Source organism: Aegilops tauschii, chromosome 5 (genome assembly GCF_002575655.3).
Source record: "Aegilops tauschii subsp. strangulata cultivar AL8/78 chromosome 5, Aet v6.0, whole genome shotgun sequence".
In the NCBI taxonomy this organism is placed as follows: Eukaryota; Viridiplantae; Streptophyta; class Magnoliopsida; order Poales; family Poaceae; genus Aegilops; species Aegilops tauschii.
The window spans coordinates 50,024,228-50,042,341 of NC_053039.3; the positions used below are offsets into that span (position 1 = coordinate 50,024,228).

At 46.9% G+C, this 18,114-nt stretch overlaps 1 protein-coding gene across 1 annotated transcript; it reads right to left on the reverse strand.

The window, feature by feature from the left end:
* Nucleotides 1-7,791: 7,791 nt before the first annotated feature.
* Nucleotides 7,792-9,405, reverse strand: LOC109765870 (BTB/POZ and MATH domain-containing protein 2-like). Its single transcript, XM_020324636.4, has one exon. The coding sequence runs from the start codon at nucleotides 9,215-9,217 to the stop codon at nucleotides 8,156-8,158; it is 1,062 nt and encodes a 353-aa protein (XP_020180225.1). The 5' UTR covers nucleotides 9,218-9,405; the 3' UTR covers nucleotides 7,792-8,155.
* Between the last annotated feature and the right edge of the window lie 8,709 nt (nucleotides 9,406-18,114).

Consider the following 18,114-nt stretch of genomic DNA (forward strand, 5'->3'; position numbering starts at 1 on the left):
ACCATTCAAAGCCACATCATCATTTTTCAATCCTTTCTGACTTCATTTGTTATTTATCATGCATTTACTAATTATTTTGAGCTATAAGACCCTAAAATTGAAAAGCATTTCAAATGAACTCTGAAAATTAACAAAATGGTTGTCCCGGCAAAAGGTGGATGCACTTCGTGAACAAAATGGACAATCTCTTTCGAAGTATCAGGGTTTCGGACGAAAACTCATCATAAATTCCTATGAATTTCAGAGAAACTCACTATGAATTTAGGTCAAATTCCCTGTATAAGGGCATCTATTTTCATTTTGAGAAGAGCTCAACAAGGCAGAGAGGGACGGGCTTATAAACCGGTGTGAGCGCCCTTCGGTTGGCGAGGTGGGACTAAACTCTGGCCGCAACGAGGACCAATCCTTTAGTCCCGGTTTGTGGCACAAACCGGGACTAATGGTCATGGGCCAGGGGCGAGGCGCATTGGTCCCGGTTCGTGCGTTGAACCGGGACCAAAAGATCCAGACGAACCGGGACCAGTGGCCCACGTGGCCCGGCCGGCCCCCTGGGCTCACGAACCGGGACTAATGCACCCCATTGCTCCCGGTTCGTGCGGAACCGGGACTAATGGGCTGGCCAGGCCCGAACGAAAGCCCTGTTTTCTACTAGTGCTACAGCTTAAGATGTGGTTTTCGAAGTTCACTATAAGAGCCTGCCGTCGAGAGGCGAATTCTGTTGCACATGAACTAGCTCAAATAGGTCGCATGTGTTTGCCCGACATTTGTATGGAGTGGAACACCACTGTACCACCCATTGTGGCTGAACGTGTGTTGGGCGATATGCCCAGCCATCGTTGATTTATAAAGCAATGCTTTGCCTTAAAAGAAAGTTTTTCTAACCAGGTTTTCCCACTTGGTACGGTGGTAAACAGGGACCAATTTGGGCTTCACACGTGTAATAATTTGGGACCTGGTGGCGGGTAGGGTCGCGTGTGGACCTAGCGTTTAACTATGAATTTCCTTAACGTCTTCACGTGTGAACCTAGCGTTTTTGCATGCCGATTCGTTCCTTGTCAACGACTGTTTTCGAGTTGTTCTCCCCGCCGCTTTCTTCTCTCGGTGCGGCGGTCGCCCTGTCACCTCAATGATTCTCCTGAGCTTAACCCAGAAGTAGCCGAGGCAGAGGATGAGGCGTTCGACGCTCTGGATCATGAAGAGGGCGACACAGGCGTTGGTGAGGAACTGCAGGGCCGGGCCTAGGTAGGCGGCGCGTGCGCGCATCCAGGATGAGCAGACGGTGGCGAAGAGGCCCTTGACGGCCTCCAGGTCGGGGAGCGCGGCGAGGTGCCAACCCTGGGCGTGTGCGGCGACGTCGGCGGCGAGGAGGAGCACAGAAAGGAGGAGGAAGGCGCGGAGGAAGCTGTAGAACCTGGTGCGCAGCGCTGGGCTCTCCCCCGGTGCCGCGTCGGCGTCGGAGTCGGTCCGGTCCGCCGCCACCCGCTTTCGCGCGGCGGTGGTGGCCCCCGTGAGCTTCCGAGTTGCGCAGTGCACCTTGAGGAGCAACACCTAGGTGATCTACCGCGCGTTCTTGCCACAACCGTCCTTGCCCCCCGTGGCGGGCGACCCCAGTGGCGGCACCTCAGAGATGGCCCAGTCCGGGGTCTGCATCTTGACCACCACGGGCGTCCCCGTCACGCTCGGAAACCCTCCCCGCGCCTCCTTCCCCCACCACGGCGCCATTGCTGCCATGCCCTGCGACAGGTCCGGGGTCCACCACCGGACTGGCACCTCGGGAGAAGAACTGCAAGACTGTCATTTCCGTTCTCAACCTCATCGAAGAATCCCGTTTCCTCTCGTCTCCTGAACTGGCTCTCCGTCGTGTCATTATTAAAGTTCTCCAACGCACGCTTCGTGAGAAAGCCCTATATTGGATCTAGCGTGGAAAAATTCGCACCACCTTAGAAGGAGATGAAAACTCTCGCTTCTTTCACGCGTCTACCTCTGCCCGTCTCCGGAAAAATAAAATTAATACTCTTGTCTCAAATGGCTCGGAGTTCTGCTCCCACGATGCTAAATCCAACATTCTTTCTGACTTCTACGCCTCCCTTCTCGGCACGGCCTTTCAGCCAACCTGGTTCTTCGCTCTCACGGATTTATACCCAGAACCCGTTCCACAACTCTGCTCTCTGGATGCCCCCTTCACAGACGCCGAAATCACCAATGCCTTCCTCTCCATGAACAAGAATGCTAGTTCTGGACCGGATGGCTTCGGCCCAGGGTTCTGCCGCAAATTTTGGCACATCTTCAAAGAGAAGATAACTCATTTCCTTTCAGACTTTCACGCCCAAATCAGCGATATCTCTTGCCTTAACCGGGCCCTCATAATCCTCCTTCCAAAGCATTCCGATGCTCGCTCCCCCGCTGACTTCCGCCCCATCTCTCTTCAAAACTGTCCTATCAAAGGAGTCGCAAAACTTCTAACCAACAGGCTAAAACCCCTTATCCCCCTCTTGGTGCATGCTGACCAGACCGGTTTCCTGTCTGGTCGTAACATCTCTGAGAACTTCCTCTACGCTGCAGATATCCTTCACTGTTGTGCAAAAAGGAAAGCCCCCTCCCTCATAATCAAACTAGACTTTCGGAAAGCTTTTGACTCTGTTTGCTGGAAGACCCTCCTCCATACCCTTCAGGTTAGAGGTTTCCCCCCTCGGTGGTGCGACTGGATTAACTCTCTCCTTAACACTGGATCCACTGCCGTTATGCTAAATGGCATCCCGGGGAGGTGGATTCAATGCAAAAATGGCCTCCGGCAGGGCGACCCTCTCTCCCCTTACCTTTTCATTATTGTCGCCGATATCCTCCAACAAATGATCATCAAAGCCAACAGTGAAGGTAAGTTGTTGCACCCCCTAAGCCCTCGCCTTCCCTGTCCCGTCCTTCAATACGCCGATGACACGCTTATCATAGTTAAAGCTACGCCCGGGGCCGCAAAACACCTTAAGAGTATTCTAGATAGCTTCGCTGCGGCCACTGGTCTCCAGATTAATTTTGACAAGACCACCTTTATCCCTCTTAATGTTGATCCCACTGACGCAGCTCTTATGGCAGCTGACCTTGCCACTAATATCTCCTCCTTCCCGCAAACTTATCTCGGCCTTCCTCTCTCTCCCTACAAACTCCCCCCCTCAGCCTTCCAATCAGTCATCGATCGGTGTGATATCTACCTAGCTGGGTGGTGCGCGCTACTTCTCTCTCGTGGTGGCAAGCTTGTTCTCCTCTCCGCCGTTCTTGACAGCCTCCCTACCTATTTTATGCTCTGTTTCGCTCTTCCTGTCCAGGTTATTGAAGCTATCGACAAGAGACGACGTACCTTTTTCTGGTCTAACGACGACACTTGCTCTGGGGCAAAATGCCTGGTTGCTTGGGATAAAGTTTGTACCCCTAGAGAAGCTGGTGGTCTAGGTGTAAAAAACCTTCGCGCACAAAACTTTTGTCTACTGCTGAAATGTGCTTATAAATTTTTACACTCCTCAAACCTTCCCTGGAAGGATTGGGTCTTACACCATTCGCCTCTTCACATTGCACATGGCAAAAACAGCTCTTTCCTAGCTAAAACCATTTTCAAGCATCTTCAGAGTTTGAGAGAGATTTCCCAGTGCACTGTTGGAGATGGTTGCTCTACTTTTTTTGGTTAGATCGTTGGCTAAAGCCGGAACCCCTGGATTTAGTGTACCCAGCTCTTTTTTCTCACCACACAAACCAACATGGCCTGGTAGTCACTATTTTGCAGGATGGGATCGAACTTGCTCTTCGTAATCGACTAACCTCTACTGCGATTGCAGAACTTGCTTCTCTTAATTCCTTGTTGCAGGACTGTGCACTCTCTCAGGTACCGGACGATCGTCGCCTGCTTAACGGCGCTGCCTTTTCCACAAAGGGCGCATATGCGGCCCTCTCGGATCACCTCTCGGACCCCATGCTTAATGATATTTGGGACTCAATGGTTCCCAAGAAGGTTATGATCTTCGGTTGGCTATTCTACCTTGATCGCCTAAACACAAGGAAGAATCTGCATAAGAAGAACATTCTGGACTCTTCAGCTTGTCCTAGATGTACTCACTCGGTTGAGGATCGACAACACCTTTTTTTTACTTGTCCAGCAGCTCGCAGGATCTGGAGAGCAGCCGGCATCTGCCCTCTTTACACTCCTATCACAAGTCTCTTCAGCACGACGCTTCCGGATCCGCTGCCTACCACGGTCCGCCCCTTCATGCTCCTTTTGATTCTTTGGAAAATCTGGGACGCACGCAACAAGAAAGTTTTCCAAGTACTAGATGTTGTGGCCTCAAACTCCTTGAGAACTATCCTGGATGATTTGATTGTTTGGTCTCATAGACTAAAATCTGTAACTTTAAAGGGCCATGCCGGTCTGTGGCGTGAGTTCCTATCCTCGCAACACTCTTAACTCTGTAACACCTGGCAGGTTTTGAAATATATATTCAGGTGGGGAGCCTTTTCCCCCCGGTGAACATTTCAAAAATAAAAAGGTCCGGGGTCGTCAAGTGGAGCGCGTAGTCGGCCACGCAAAAGTTGCGCTGATGCCGGCGACTGGTCATCCCTGCTTTTGCCGTGGCTCGCGGGAGCTGCAGCTACAGGTCGGTGTAGGAACAATCATGCTGCCGCCACTCTTGACGCTCGTCGGTCCCCCAGACAAAGATCTAGCCAGATCTGGCCACCAGAGGACATGGACCTTACAGCCGCCGCACCCCGCCTAGGCATTACACATCGCCGCGCCGCCGCACAGAGACACGTCGCTGCCTAAACACTCGCCGCCGCACCACTGGGCCCCACAACGACCCAGTGCTCCTACCCAAGGAGCAGTCCCGCGCTGGCCCCAAGGTCAAGTGAGAGGGATCAAGGCCCCACCGCGACCTAAGTCAGCCAGGCTTTGCCCCGCGGTGCTACGCTGTGGCTACAGGGGAGGACGGGTGGGAGGCCGCGCGCTACGGTTGCCCCCCAGTCGGTCGCGGGAACGACGAGGGGGTGGGGGTGTTAAAAAACACAAGATTTTTCCTTGGGAATTTGGTGCATGTCATGATTGTCACATAAAACAAAGGTTTGAAAAAATTCCTCTCGAATTGCATGCAAAGTCGAGTAGGGGAAAAAATCATATAGTTTTCAGTCCTACTCCCTCCGTTTCAAATTAGTTGACTTGAATTTGTCTAAATACGGATGTATCTATACTTGTTTAGTGTCTAAATACAATCGTGTCTAGATAAATATGGGTCAAGTAATTTGAAACGGAGGGAGTACAAACTAAACAACCTCCCAAAATTCCTAAAAATATCCTTTGAACCAACGAGAGGCCTAAATTTCCAGCCCTAAATCTCATAAATTTTTCGATACAAACATGCTAGCAACAATTGAGAGGTGCGAACATTTCCTTAGTATGCTTCTACATAAGTGCATTCGCCGGAAAGAGCAACAGAAAGACGATGGCACACGGGGTAACAACGATGATAATAGAACAAAACTCAAGCAGGCCTGTGAATATCCTCCTGGCGATGGCCATAGCCCCCACAATCCTCAAGCAGGCCACCAGAATCATTCACGATTTCCTCTGGCATGGCCGTCGCGACGCCAAGGCGGGTTTCTGCCTTGTGTCTTGGCCCAAGGTGTGCCTCCCCACCGAGCTTGTGGGTCTCGGCGTGCGTGATCTACGTTGCTCTGGCATTGCGCTGCGGGGCCATCGATCCGACACGGCCATGGCGCCATCTTCACCTCCCCTGCCAGCCGAAGATTAAGAGCTTCTTCCAAGACACCGCCACCTGGATTCTTGGCAACGTCAAGACCTGCCTATTCTAGGAGGACCTTTGGCTCGACGGCCAGTTCATCACCAAGTTCGCCAGCCCCGTCCTTCCCCGCGAGCCACTCTGTAGTGCTCTGCTCCCAGGAACCCCAAACACAGCAACACCTCCTTGCCGGCTGCGTGGTATCACGCATTACATGGCATGAAATTCTCTCTTGGGCCCGCCTCCCTCCGCAACCGCCTGACGGCTCGTCGAGCTTCTTCGCTTGGTGGGTCTATCATCGCTAGCTCCACCACCCAGTCAGTGGAAAGGGTTGGGCTACCGCCTAGTTAATCTGGAAGCACAGGAGCGCGTGAATCTTCGACAGCGAGACCCTCCACCCACAAGGTCTTCGAGTCTGTCAAGGAGGAGGCACAGCGCTGGGCTGAGGCTCGCACTAAAGGCTTAGACATCATTTTACCTGTAACATAATTTTCTGTACTTGGGACTGAGCATGCCCCCTCTATCTGCTCATCGGCTCCCACATCGTCACCTGCTTGTGTACGGTGTTTATGGGCTGCCTAGCTGTTGTTTCTTTCCCCTATCAATGCAATGATACGTGGCTAGCGTATTTGCGAAAAGAAAATAGAACAAAACTGAAAATTGAAAGAAGAGGGAAACAGAGAAACAAAAGTTAAGCTAACAAAAGCATTCAATTTAAATTAAGCTAATCTCACTAATTTTGCGCATGCTGAGAAACTTTCCCCATTTGCATCATTTTTTACTTGACATTTGCATCAAATTACCAAAACATAATGCGGCCAACATTCTATCTGAGACAAACAAATCATACGTGCAACCGTGATTTGCCTCAGAAGGCTGCATCACTGACATTAGCATTTTTTTACTGCCTGTTTCATGGGAAATGCAAGTTACTGTTTCAATCTGGTTCACTCGATGTATTCAATTCAGAAAAAATTCACTCAATAATTATCTTCCCATAACACCCTCTATGATCTAAATTCATGAACAGGAACCAGTTGCATATAAGAACTTACCTGTACAGATTTCATGTACAGTGCCTTTCAAAGTGGAACATAAATCTGATTGTTAGTTCCATCATTGTTGGGCCAGCCAACCATGTCAAGAATTCATTTGTAGTCTCCAATTAAAATATAGCAGTTAGCATTCAAATATAAGTTTTTCATACAGGTAAAACAGATTATCTCAAAAGTGATAGGCAAGAACTCAAAATTTTACCACTATTCACATAAGACAGAAATTAAAGTAAGCAGATAAAAAAGGCAACTAGTGAACTACCATACATTCATATCGGACTGGCCAACCAATACACTTTGATACAATCAACTCGCTTCCTCCAAAAAATCTATGAAAACTGAAAGACATGGCAACCCTATCTCATGTGTCTATGTATCAAATAGTAATTAGATAGAAGCTAACCCAGGATGGGCATGCCAAATTTAGCAAGATATAATTGCGTTCTCCAACCCAACATAAGGCATTCGCCTCCAAAGATATATCAGAACTGAAGGATAAGCAGTAAGTAGCTCAGACCAGATTGGCATACTAAATTTTTGCGTGACTTAACTGCTCTCAAATTTTTGATTCGACATAATGTGAACACGGTGCCAGCTGCAAAAATAATGTTGCACAAATTTCGAACAACACCATGCTGACAAGATAGCTCAAGTAGCCATCTGTGCATGTACAAAATCTGTGTTTGCTGTTTCAATCTGATTAATTGAACATTTTCAATTAAAAAAATTCACAACAAATTTTTTCCATAATGCCCTCTATGACCAAAATTCATGAACAAGAAACGATTGCATAGAATTTACCTGTACAGATTTCAGTAGTGTCTTTCAAAGTCGAACATGAATCAGATTGTTCATTCAGTCTTCGTTGGGTCAACCAACCATGTCAAGAAACAATTTGTAACTGTCTCTAATTAAAATCTAGCAAGTTTTTCATATAGATAAAACAGATTATCTCAAAAGTATAGCCAAGAACTCTTAGTTTTATCATTCTTCACATAAGCTAGATGTTAAAGTAAGCAGATAACAAAGGCAAGTAGTGAGCTACCATGGATTCATATATACTTACATCAGATGGGGCAACAAATACACTGGAGACATACATTTTATAGAACCAACTGCTTCCTCCAAAAGATCTCTGGAAACCTAAAGACATGGCAACCTCATCTAAGGTCGCTATGTATCAAAAGTAACTAGATAGAAGCTAAACCAGGATGGGCATCATAAATTTAGCAAGACATATTTGCCTTCCCCATCCCAACATAAGACATTCGGCTCCAAAGATCAATCAGAACTGAAGGATAAGCAGTAGCTTATCAGGTTGGCGTACTAAATTCTGCGGGACTTAGCCGCTCTCTCCAATACCTCTACAATGATATCAGGAGAAGATCTTTTCAGTTGTAAATACCCTTGGCTTGCGATCACATCATCCATTCTATCCGAAGAGAGCATAAATTCAACGCAAGCATCTTTGAGGTTGCTGCAGTGATACTGGTCAGCTAGAGCTAACATGGTCCCTAGTGTCTCAACATCAAGAACCCTGCATAGCATCCCTTCACATATCCTCTTCATCCTTTCCATCACATACTTGTCCGCAGCCACGAGTAAGTGCTTAACCATTTCTCTTTTATCATCATCCTCAAGATCGTCCATGGAAGGCATTGAATCCGTGTATATGAAGTAAAGAAATGCCTTGAAAACAGCAGGCTGCATGTCGTCAATAACTATGTCCTGTGCACCTTTGTCCCCCATCGGACCATAGAACTCCGCGTTGAAGACCGCCGATCGCATCGCGAGCAAAATCTTATGCGCGGAAAAGACCTCCCCTTGAACCTTGAAAGTCACGTCTGCTCCTATCTTCCCCTCTAGCAAGGTTGCAAGATTATCCAGAATGTCAGAGGGCGGCACAAGGATATCGAGTGATTCCTTGATAACATTGACTTCGCACTCGATCAGGAGACGATCGTTCTGCAGGTACACCGACTCTACTTCAGCAGTTGTCTTCATGAACTTTGGTACGCCCCATGCTGGCATTTTTCGGTCGAACACTCGTGGCGCTTTACCCGAGAGCACCACAATCGACTGCCCACTAACCCCATTCACAAGCATCCAGTTGTTGAGCGCCCTCACCTCGGCGTTCTTGGTCAGGAGCACGACGAAAACAGAGACGTAACCGTCACCCGCCTCGCCTTGGCATCCGTCGGGGTAGTAGCGGATGCACCATTCGTAGCCGCCGATGGAGAATGCTGAAGAACGGAGACATTTGCCTCTACCTAGGCCCTTGAGACGGCTGTAGCCAGCAATCTCGAACGCAACCTTGCCCCGCGCCGTGTGCGTCTCTGCTGTGCACCTCGACGGCACCATCGCTATTGAACTCTGCGATGCTGCCATTGTGGGGGTTGGGAGGAGGAAGGGGGTCGGCGCGATTAAGGCCAGCGGCGATGGGAGAGGTGGTTTTGCCTCCGGCTCCGAGGGTGAGGTGGGGAGCGGCGGCGCGACGGAACACGGGCCGACAGGCGCGGCGGCGGCGGCCAGATTGGGGAACGAGGGTTTGGACGAGGGTTTGAGGAGGGGGGAAATTTGGTTATTGGACGCAGGTTGAGTGACTTTTGGTTTTTTTATGTGAGAGAGAGAGAAGGAAGAGTGACTCTGGATTATGTACCCAAATCTGTTTCAATCAACCAAAACTGTCTTCTGTAAAATAAAATAAACACATTTTATTTACTTGAGAAGATGGTTTACCCCTAGTACCCAAGTATTGCATTTGGTAATCAATATTATTGGTTTCTGTAAAAAAACTCGGTTGGTATTGGTTTTTCGAAGTTTATGGAAAGGGAACAAAATAGTGCAGCGTTATACGTATGCTATGAATTGTTTGGTACAAATGCTTTAATAGTTTTTTGATACAAATGGGCTAAGATGTGTTACCAATTGACACCACTGTGTTTTTGCACTTGACTGGGTGGACAGTTGACCGGAAGATAACTTCGATTCACCCGGCCAGCAGACGTGCGTATGAACTGACTCAAGAAATCTAGCCGACCTAGTAAGCTCATGAGCAACTTTATTTGCTTTTCTTTTACAATGCTCGAACCTTTTAAAAAGAAAATGACAAGCAAAATGAAAACAATCGTCAAAGACTGGTGCCGCAGCACTTGTCATCATCCTCCGTCCTTCATGATATCAATCACCTCCAGATTGTCAGAGTTAACAAGAAGATAATTGCATTCCGCTCTATGCGTAGGGGATAGACCGAATCTAAGAGCCAAAGCTAAAGCCATCAGGACACCCGCAAATCAGTATATCTTCTCATCCCCCTCCCCCCTCCCCCCTCCAACAAAGAATTTGCCTTTATCATCCCTCAGGACCGCCGCAACCGTGCACCTAAGCATGTCTTGATCAAAAGAAGGATCAACATTAGTTTGACAAAACTCATGGGTGGGAAAATCCAACCCCTCTTTTTATGGCAACCTTTGGAGAGGAAGTAATAACAAAGTTAGCCATAAGAGCACGAATTCCAATAGAAATTCGATGAGCACTCTGAATTTTCTCCTTATTACCTAGTTTACGCCTTTCCCACAACAAATACCAGGCAGAAATAGGAATCATTTCTCGGACATTCTGAAGACTCATTATAGACAAATCCTGATCCGACAAAAGAAGTAAGTATTTCAGAATCACCTCACCAACACCATCAACTTCACAAGCTTTATTAATAATATTGTCCAACACCGGCCTTCTCCAAACCTCCCTTACAATATTGTATAGGAATAACAAGTGATTTGTATATTATAGGCCTGAGGAATAAGGACATTGAGGTGAGACTTTCTTATATATGTCTATTGGCAAGCATGACACGACACGAGAGGTACCATGGAGTGTACACCAAATAAAAAAATACCTTCACCGGACACGATAGATTCCAAATCTTACACCAAATAAGATTAACTATGGTTTGTACGTTGTAGTTTCCTTCCATATTGACGATCCTATTCCACGAAATAGGCAGACCAAACCGAAAACATTCCACGTTTTGTATAACTCCAAGTGATAAAATCCGGCATATCATGTTGAGGGAGAGGGATTGCAAGGGCCTGTTGTGCATCGATATGCCACAAAGTTTGTCTAACCAGATCTTCATCCCAATTGTTAGAAACTGGGTCAATAATATTTGCCACCTAGATAACAGCAGATCCCCATTAGGAGTTGTAATTTTTCTATTAGCACAATTTAAAATCCAAGTGTCGTCTCAAATATTTATATTCGGACCATTCCCAACTCGTCGTATATAACCATGTCCGTCATAATACTTTGTCAAGTACAGGAGAATCTTTTTTTTACTTTGTGTTCATTAAATTACCATCATGATAGTACTTAACTCTCGAAATAGTAGCACGTAAACAATCAGGGTTCTTGAGAAGCCGCAAGGCCTATTTTGTCAACATTGCCAGATTGAAATAATGAATATCACGAAAATTCATTCCTCCTTGATTCTTTGAGACACACATTTTTCACCAAGTCATCCAATGCATCCTCCTCTGGTTATCCTCATCTCCCCAGCAGAAAATGCGACATCACATCAATAATTTCTTTGCAAAAAAATAGGAATTTTAATGATCGACATTGCATAGGTGGGAATAGCTTGAACAACAGACTCGAGGAGAATTTTCTTTCCTCCAAAGGATAATAATTTTTCATTCCAACCACTGTTTTTCATGATAAATATGATCAATCAAATAGTAAAACAATCAGTTTTATCTGACCCCACATTGGTTGGCAAACCTAAATATCTGTCATTTAGGAACTATGTGATGATATTTGGAGTGACACACATTTGTTCTCTAGTATCCACACCCATATTAGGCCTAAAAAAGGGATGTTGGATTTATCAACACTCGTCGTCTTCCCGGAAGCTGCACAATACGAATCTAGAACTAACTTCAAAGCCCCAACACTATGCATATTAGCTTTCATGAGGATTAACGAGTCGGCCAAGAGAAGATTGGTGATAGGGGCATCTTTGCAAATCTTCAACCCAGAACTTTTCCATTTTCCTCTGCACACGTCAGACCCTCAGTACATAACAAAAATTGATAAGGAGATAAAGGATCTCCCTTCCTTAACCCTCTCATAGGCTTGAAGATCTCACTTTCCTTCGCATTAAACTGGATCCGGTATTCAATAGTGGATACATATTGCGTAATAAAATTTACCCAATTCTCTCTGAAGCCTAGTTTCAGCATAATCTCCTTCAACAAGGGTCACTCAACCCAGTCATAAGCTTGATGCATATCAAGTTTGATAGCGCACCAACCCTCTTTGGCTTCTCTCTTGTTCTTTATTGTATGGAAACACTCGTGACCTGCCAAAACATTGTTTGTATTCATTCTTCCAGGTACGAAAGCACACTGAGTTGGACTAACAATATATGGTAGAAAAATCTTCAAACGAGATACCACCATTTTTGCAATTATTTTATACACCACATTACACAAACTGATCTTCCTAAATTGGGTTATCTTTTCTAAAGAATTAACCTTTGGGATCATCACAATTGTTGTGTCATTCCATCCAGATGGGACAATACATGTATTAACCGCTTGAAGTACCTCCTCGATCAGATCATCCCCTAACATGGGCCTAACTCTTTATAAAAAAATAGCATGAAGTCCATCTAGTCCCGGGGCTTTTAAATCACAAATAACAAACAAAGCCTTACGAACATCTTAGCAATATGCAGACTAAGGCATAGCCTAGTGGTGGAAACGGGTTGATGTCTTCCCACCCACTCAGGTTCAAGGCATGGTACTTGCAATTTGGGTTTGTTGCACCAATTATACTGTAGGGGGTTCCCTTACAGTCATTCGTCAAAAAAACATCTTAGCAATATACAAAGCAAGGACAACATTATTCATCTCAATCGACACTCTTCTATGAACAAGGGATTAAACCTCCTGGTTAGGTTCCAAACTATGAGGTGAAAAGATTAGAAAAACAATCTGTTATATGATCTGCCAAACCCCCGAATCATCGAGAAGGTTCTTGATATTATTCCTATTTCTCCTCGTAGTGGCCGCATTATGAAAAAAAGATGTACTAAATCCACATGCATCAACAAATTTTCTTGACCTCTTTGTAACCAGAAATTTCTTCTTGATCCAAAAGATTCTCAGTTGAACTAGAATTTTCGTTTGCCAAGAGCAGGACTCGGCATTCAAAGGGCCACGCCGCAACTTCTCTAATTATTTTTTAAAATTTGTTGATTCTACATTTTGCTCCCTTCAGAATTTCGCTATCCGAAGAATGCAAATCAACATGCACCGAGAGACGGACCAACACCTACCACCTTGGCCTTTTCCCAAGCCGACTTGACAATTTCCTCAATGCTCTCTGCTTTGAGCCATCTAGCTTTAAATTGTTTTACATGGTCTTTCAGACGACTAAACATATTGCCATCAAAATAATCCATATCCAGAACCAACGAACGGTGGTCAGAATGTATGTGGTCCTCATTAAGCGCAGACGGAGGAAATCGATATGCCCACTCCACATTGCAAACTGCCTGGTCAATTTTCCCCCTGATTTCCGTTCTTCTCCAAGTAAAAGGATCACCAATGAAACCCAAATCGTCCAAACCACACTCTATGAGACAGTCACAAAAGTCTTTCGTCATTGAATTAGGTCTTACATTACCACCCTTTTTCTGAAGAGTACAAAATTTCATTAAAATCTTCTAAAACCACCCAAGGATGAGTGTCCTTATTATGCAAATTAGAAATATCACCCCAAGACAAATGGAGTTCACTATAAGCAGGATGGCCATAAATATCCGTGAAGCGCCATTGTACAACACCCTCATTCATAAAGAAAATATCAACAAAATTAGACGATTAGTTCAGTTCAACTCAACTTTATTCACTTTATGATAAAATAAAATGAGGCCATCAACCGACCATCACTCTCCACTACAAACATAGAATCAAAATCTTATATACGACGAAGCTCATCGGATTTACAATTATTTAAATGACAATAAAAAAATCAAAACCGCACCAATTCGCCCTTGGAGATCCAAGAGCTCATGAATTGCCATGGTAGAAAGCATACCACGACAGTTCCAACATAAGATTTTCATTTGGCGTAAGGGCTGAGAAGTCGTCGGTAGGAGCCAGAGACAACGAACTGAGGATCAAATCGTCATCCCAGAGATAAAATTGCTGAGGAGGGCTGGCCAACTATCCCTGATCTTTCTGTATGGAGCAGGGGAGGCCTAACCTCACTATATTCCCGACGAAGCCAAAGTTGGTTATACTTCGCTGAACGGAGAAGTAGCCAGACGATCAAAATACTGTTGGGGAACGTAGCATGCAATTTCAAAAATTTCCTACGCTCACGCAAGATCTATCTAGGAGAAGCATAACAGCGAGAGGGGGAGAGTGTGTCCACGTACCCTCATAGACCGAAAAGCAGAAGCGTCTGACAACGCGGTTGATGTAATCGAACTTCTTCTCGTTCCGACCGATCAAGCACCGAACGTACGACACCTCCCAGTTCTGCACACATTCAGCTCGATGACATCCCTCGAACTCTTGATCCAGCAAAGTGTCGAGGGAGAGTTCCGTCAGCACGACAGCGTGGTGACGGTGATGGTGAAGTGATCCGCGTAGGGCTTCGCCTAAGCAATACGTAAATATGACCGGAGGCGTAAACTGTGGAGGGGGGCGCCGCACACGGCTAACAATGTGTGTTGTGTGTTCTAGTGGTGCCCCCCTTCATATATATAGGTTGGAGGGGAGGAGAGGCAGCCAAGGGGGCGCCCCAAGTAAGAGGAATCCTACTTGGGCACCTCCCAATTCGGCCTCCCCCCTTTCCTATTCCTATTCGGAGTAGGAAGGGAAGAGGGTGATACGTCCATTTTGCATCATGCTTTTATATCGATATTTATTGTATTATGGGCTGTTATTACACATTGAAAGATCGAGGATGTCGCCTAGAGGGGGGTGAATAGGCGCTTTAAAATAATTACGGTTTAGGCTTGAACAAATGCGGAATAAACCTAGCGGTTAATTTGTCAAGCACAAAATCTACAACAACTAGGCTCACCTATGTGCACCAACAACTTACGCTAAGCAAGATAAACTACTAGGTGATAGCAAGATATATGACAAGAAACAATATGGCTATCACAAAGTAAAGTGCATAAGTAAAGGGCTCGGGTAAGAGATAACCAAGGCACGCGGAGACGACGATGTATCCCGAAGTTCACACCCTTGCGGATGCTGATCTCCGTTTGGAGCGGTGTGGAGGCACAATGCTCCCCAAGAAGCCACTAGGGCTACCGTAATCTCCTCACGCCCTCGCACAATGCAAGATGCCGTGATTCCACTAAGGGACCCTTGAGGACGGTCAGCGAACCCGTACAAATGGCAATCCTTGGGGGCGGTCACCGAACCCGTACACTTTGGCAACCCTTGGGGGCGGTCACCGGTACCCGTCAAATTGCTCGGGGCGATCTCCACAACCTAATTGGAGACCCCGATGCTTGCCCTGAGCTTTGCACCACAATGATTGAGCTCCGAACACCACCAACAGTCTAGGGCGCCCAAGTACCCAAGAGGAACAAGCTCAAGGGTATCAAGCACCCAAGAGTAATAAGCTTCTCAACTTGTAACTTCCACGTATCACCGTGGAGAACTCAAACCGATGCACCAAATGCAATGGCAAGGGCACACGGAGTGCCCAAGTCCTTCTCTCCCAAATCCCACCAAAGCAACTAATGCTAGGGAGGAAAATGGGAGGAAGAACAAGAAGGAGAACACCAAGAACTCCAAGATCTAGATCCAAGGGGTTCCCCTCACATAGAGGAGAAAGTGATTGGTGGAAATGTGGATCTAGATCTCCTCTCTCTTTTCCCTCAAAAACTAGCAAGAATCCATGGAGGGATTGAGAGTTAGCAAGCTCGAAGAAGGTCAACAATGGGGGAAGAACACGAGCTCGAAGGATAAGGTTCATTGGGGAAGAAGACCCCCTTTTATAGGTGGGGAAAATCCAACCATTATGCTCACAGCCCACACAGAGCTGTACTACTGCTTGCGAGCGATACTAAAAAATACATCTGTGCCTACCACGGCTGGACTTGTGACGGGTTTTGTCACGTCCCTAGCCTTGCTATGCACTTGGACTAGCTTGGTTGCTGCATCATGTCTAAATTTCATTTAAAGTTGAATTGGGGATTGTTAAACCCTAGCACCAAAAGAATTCAACTAGGTTCAAAATAAAAATATTTTCAATGAACCCAAAATGCCTTTCAAAAATGTTCATTATTTATGGAAAAAGGTTAAAACCTTTACCAGAGGTCATGCACATTTTTCCAAGCCATTTATGGTCATTGAATTAATCCATATTGTATTTGAATCGGGGCATTTAAATACTATTACTATTTTCTAATGCTCCAACAATTCTGAAAATAGTTAAGGGCCTCTGTAATAATTCATTTAATGCCCACAATTATTTTCAGGATTTATTAAAATAATTTGGGCTATAAACTAAATCAAAACGAAATAACAGAAATAGAAAACAGAAACAAATGAGAGAGAGAGAGAGAAGTGCTTACCTGTGCAGCCCACCAGAGCCGGCCCAGCTCCTGTGCTGGTCCAGCACTGTGCGGCCCAGCCCACCGCAGCCGCCACCGTCTTCAACCTCCTGCCAATAGGCAGGAGGGTGTGTGCTCGCCGCACGCGCGCGCCACCTCCACCCTGCCTGGCTGCCCCCTCGTTGCCCTGGGCGCCTCCCGCGACGCCACGCACACCCCGGACCCTCTCACTCTCTCTGGACCCCTCCTCCTCCTCTGCTCTCCCTTCCTCTCGTCACCGAACGCACCTGAGAGCGCCGCTCGCCGTAGCCATGACCACCGGGCACCCCTTGTCCCGTGATCGTGCCCAGCAGCTCCGCAATCGGGCACCACATCCCCAAGCCGAAGGAAACGAGCCGGAGGACTGTGCTTCGTCGCCAACGTCCTCGTCTTCACCGCCGGCGCCCGGAGATCGTCTCCGTCGATTCGTCGGTTTCCGTCTGTCCCCGAGGCCACTGACTTTCTGCGCCGCCTCCCTGTGAGCTCCTCATCTCTCCTCTTTGTTCGCCCCCTCCGTTCCCGTCCTCTAGCCATCGTTCCACAAGTGCCCGAAGCCCGGCTCCGCCGGCCATGACGCCGCCGTGGCCACTGTCACATAGAGCTGCAACCGAGCACATAGCCGTGCTCAGCGCAACGCCAGAAGCCCAAAACCCCCTCCAGCTGCCCCTGCCGTGCTTCGCAACACCGAAACCGCCGAGACCCGAACTCCGGCCGCCGCCTTGCTCGCCGCCGGCGCTGCTCCCGGCCACCCCGCTGCCTTTCGTCCGGTCCTTTGGATGCGGACGAGCAAGAGCTACTCCCCGGTGCCCTTAGCCCACCAAACCACCACCCGTAGCTCAAACCCGAGCCGAGCCGCCGTCGTTTTGGTCGCCGCCGGCAAGGCTCCGGCGACCGATGACGTGGCACCGTCATTAGGCGCTAACCCCGCTCCTTAAACTGCCCACAACCACTGACAGTGGGCCCCAGGCCTGGTCAAACCTCAGTCAGCGCTGGGTTTGACCGGGATTAGCCCTGTGTTGCTGACGTGTGGCCCCCACACGTCAGGTTTGACCTGGGTCAACCCAGGTGACTGCTGACACAGGCATGACGCAGTGCTGACGCAATTAATCCTTTTCTGGATTTAAAATAATTCAGGAAATTCCAGAAAATCCTATAAACTTCTAAAAATCATAGAAAATAATCTATAACTCAGATGGAAAACATTTATATATGAAAAATGATCAGAAAAATCCAATCTATCCATCTGTACCATTTCCATGCATGTTAGAACAACTTATGACTACTGTTTAGGACAATTCAATTAAATGGCATTTAAGAAATCACATATGGAGTTTGAATTTGAATCTTTGATTCAAGCCAACTCCATTTAACTTGCTGCTAATTGCATTAGCCCAAAACACAGAATATTGCCATGTCATGATCATGCATCATATTGTGCATTGCATTGATTGTATTTCTTCTCTGTTGCCGGTGTTTGTCCCCCCTCAGTAGACGATGTTCCGACGTTGTGATCGCTGACACTAATGAAGACTCAATGCTATCTTCAGAAGTGCCAGGCAAGCAAAACCCCCTTGTTCATTCCGATACAATCCCACTCTCTCGCTCCTGCTCTCTTTTACTGCATTAGGACAACAACGCTTCAATTGTTACTTGCTGC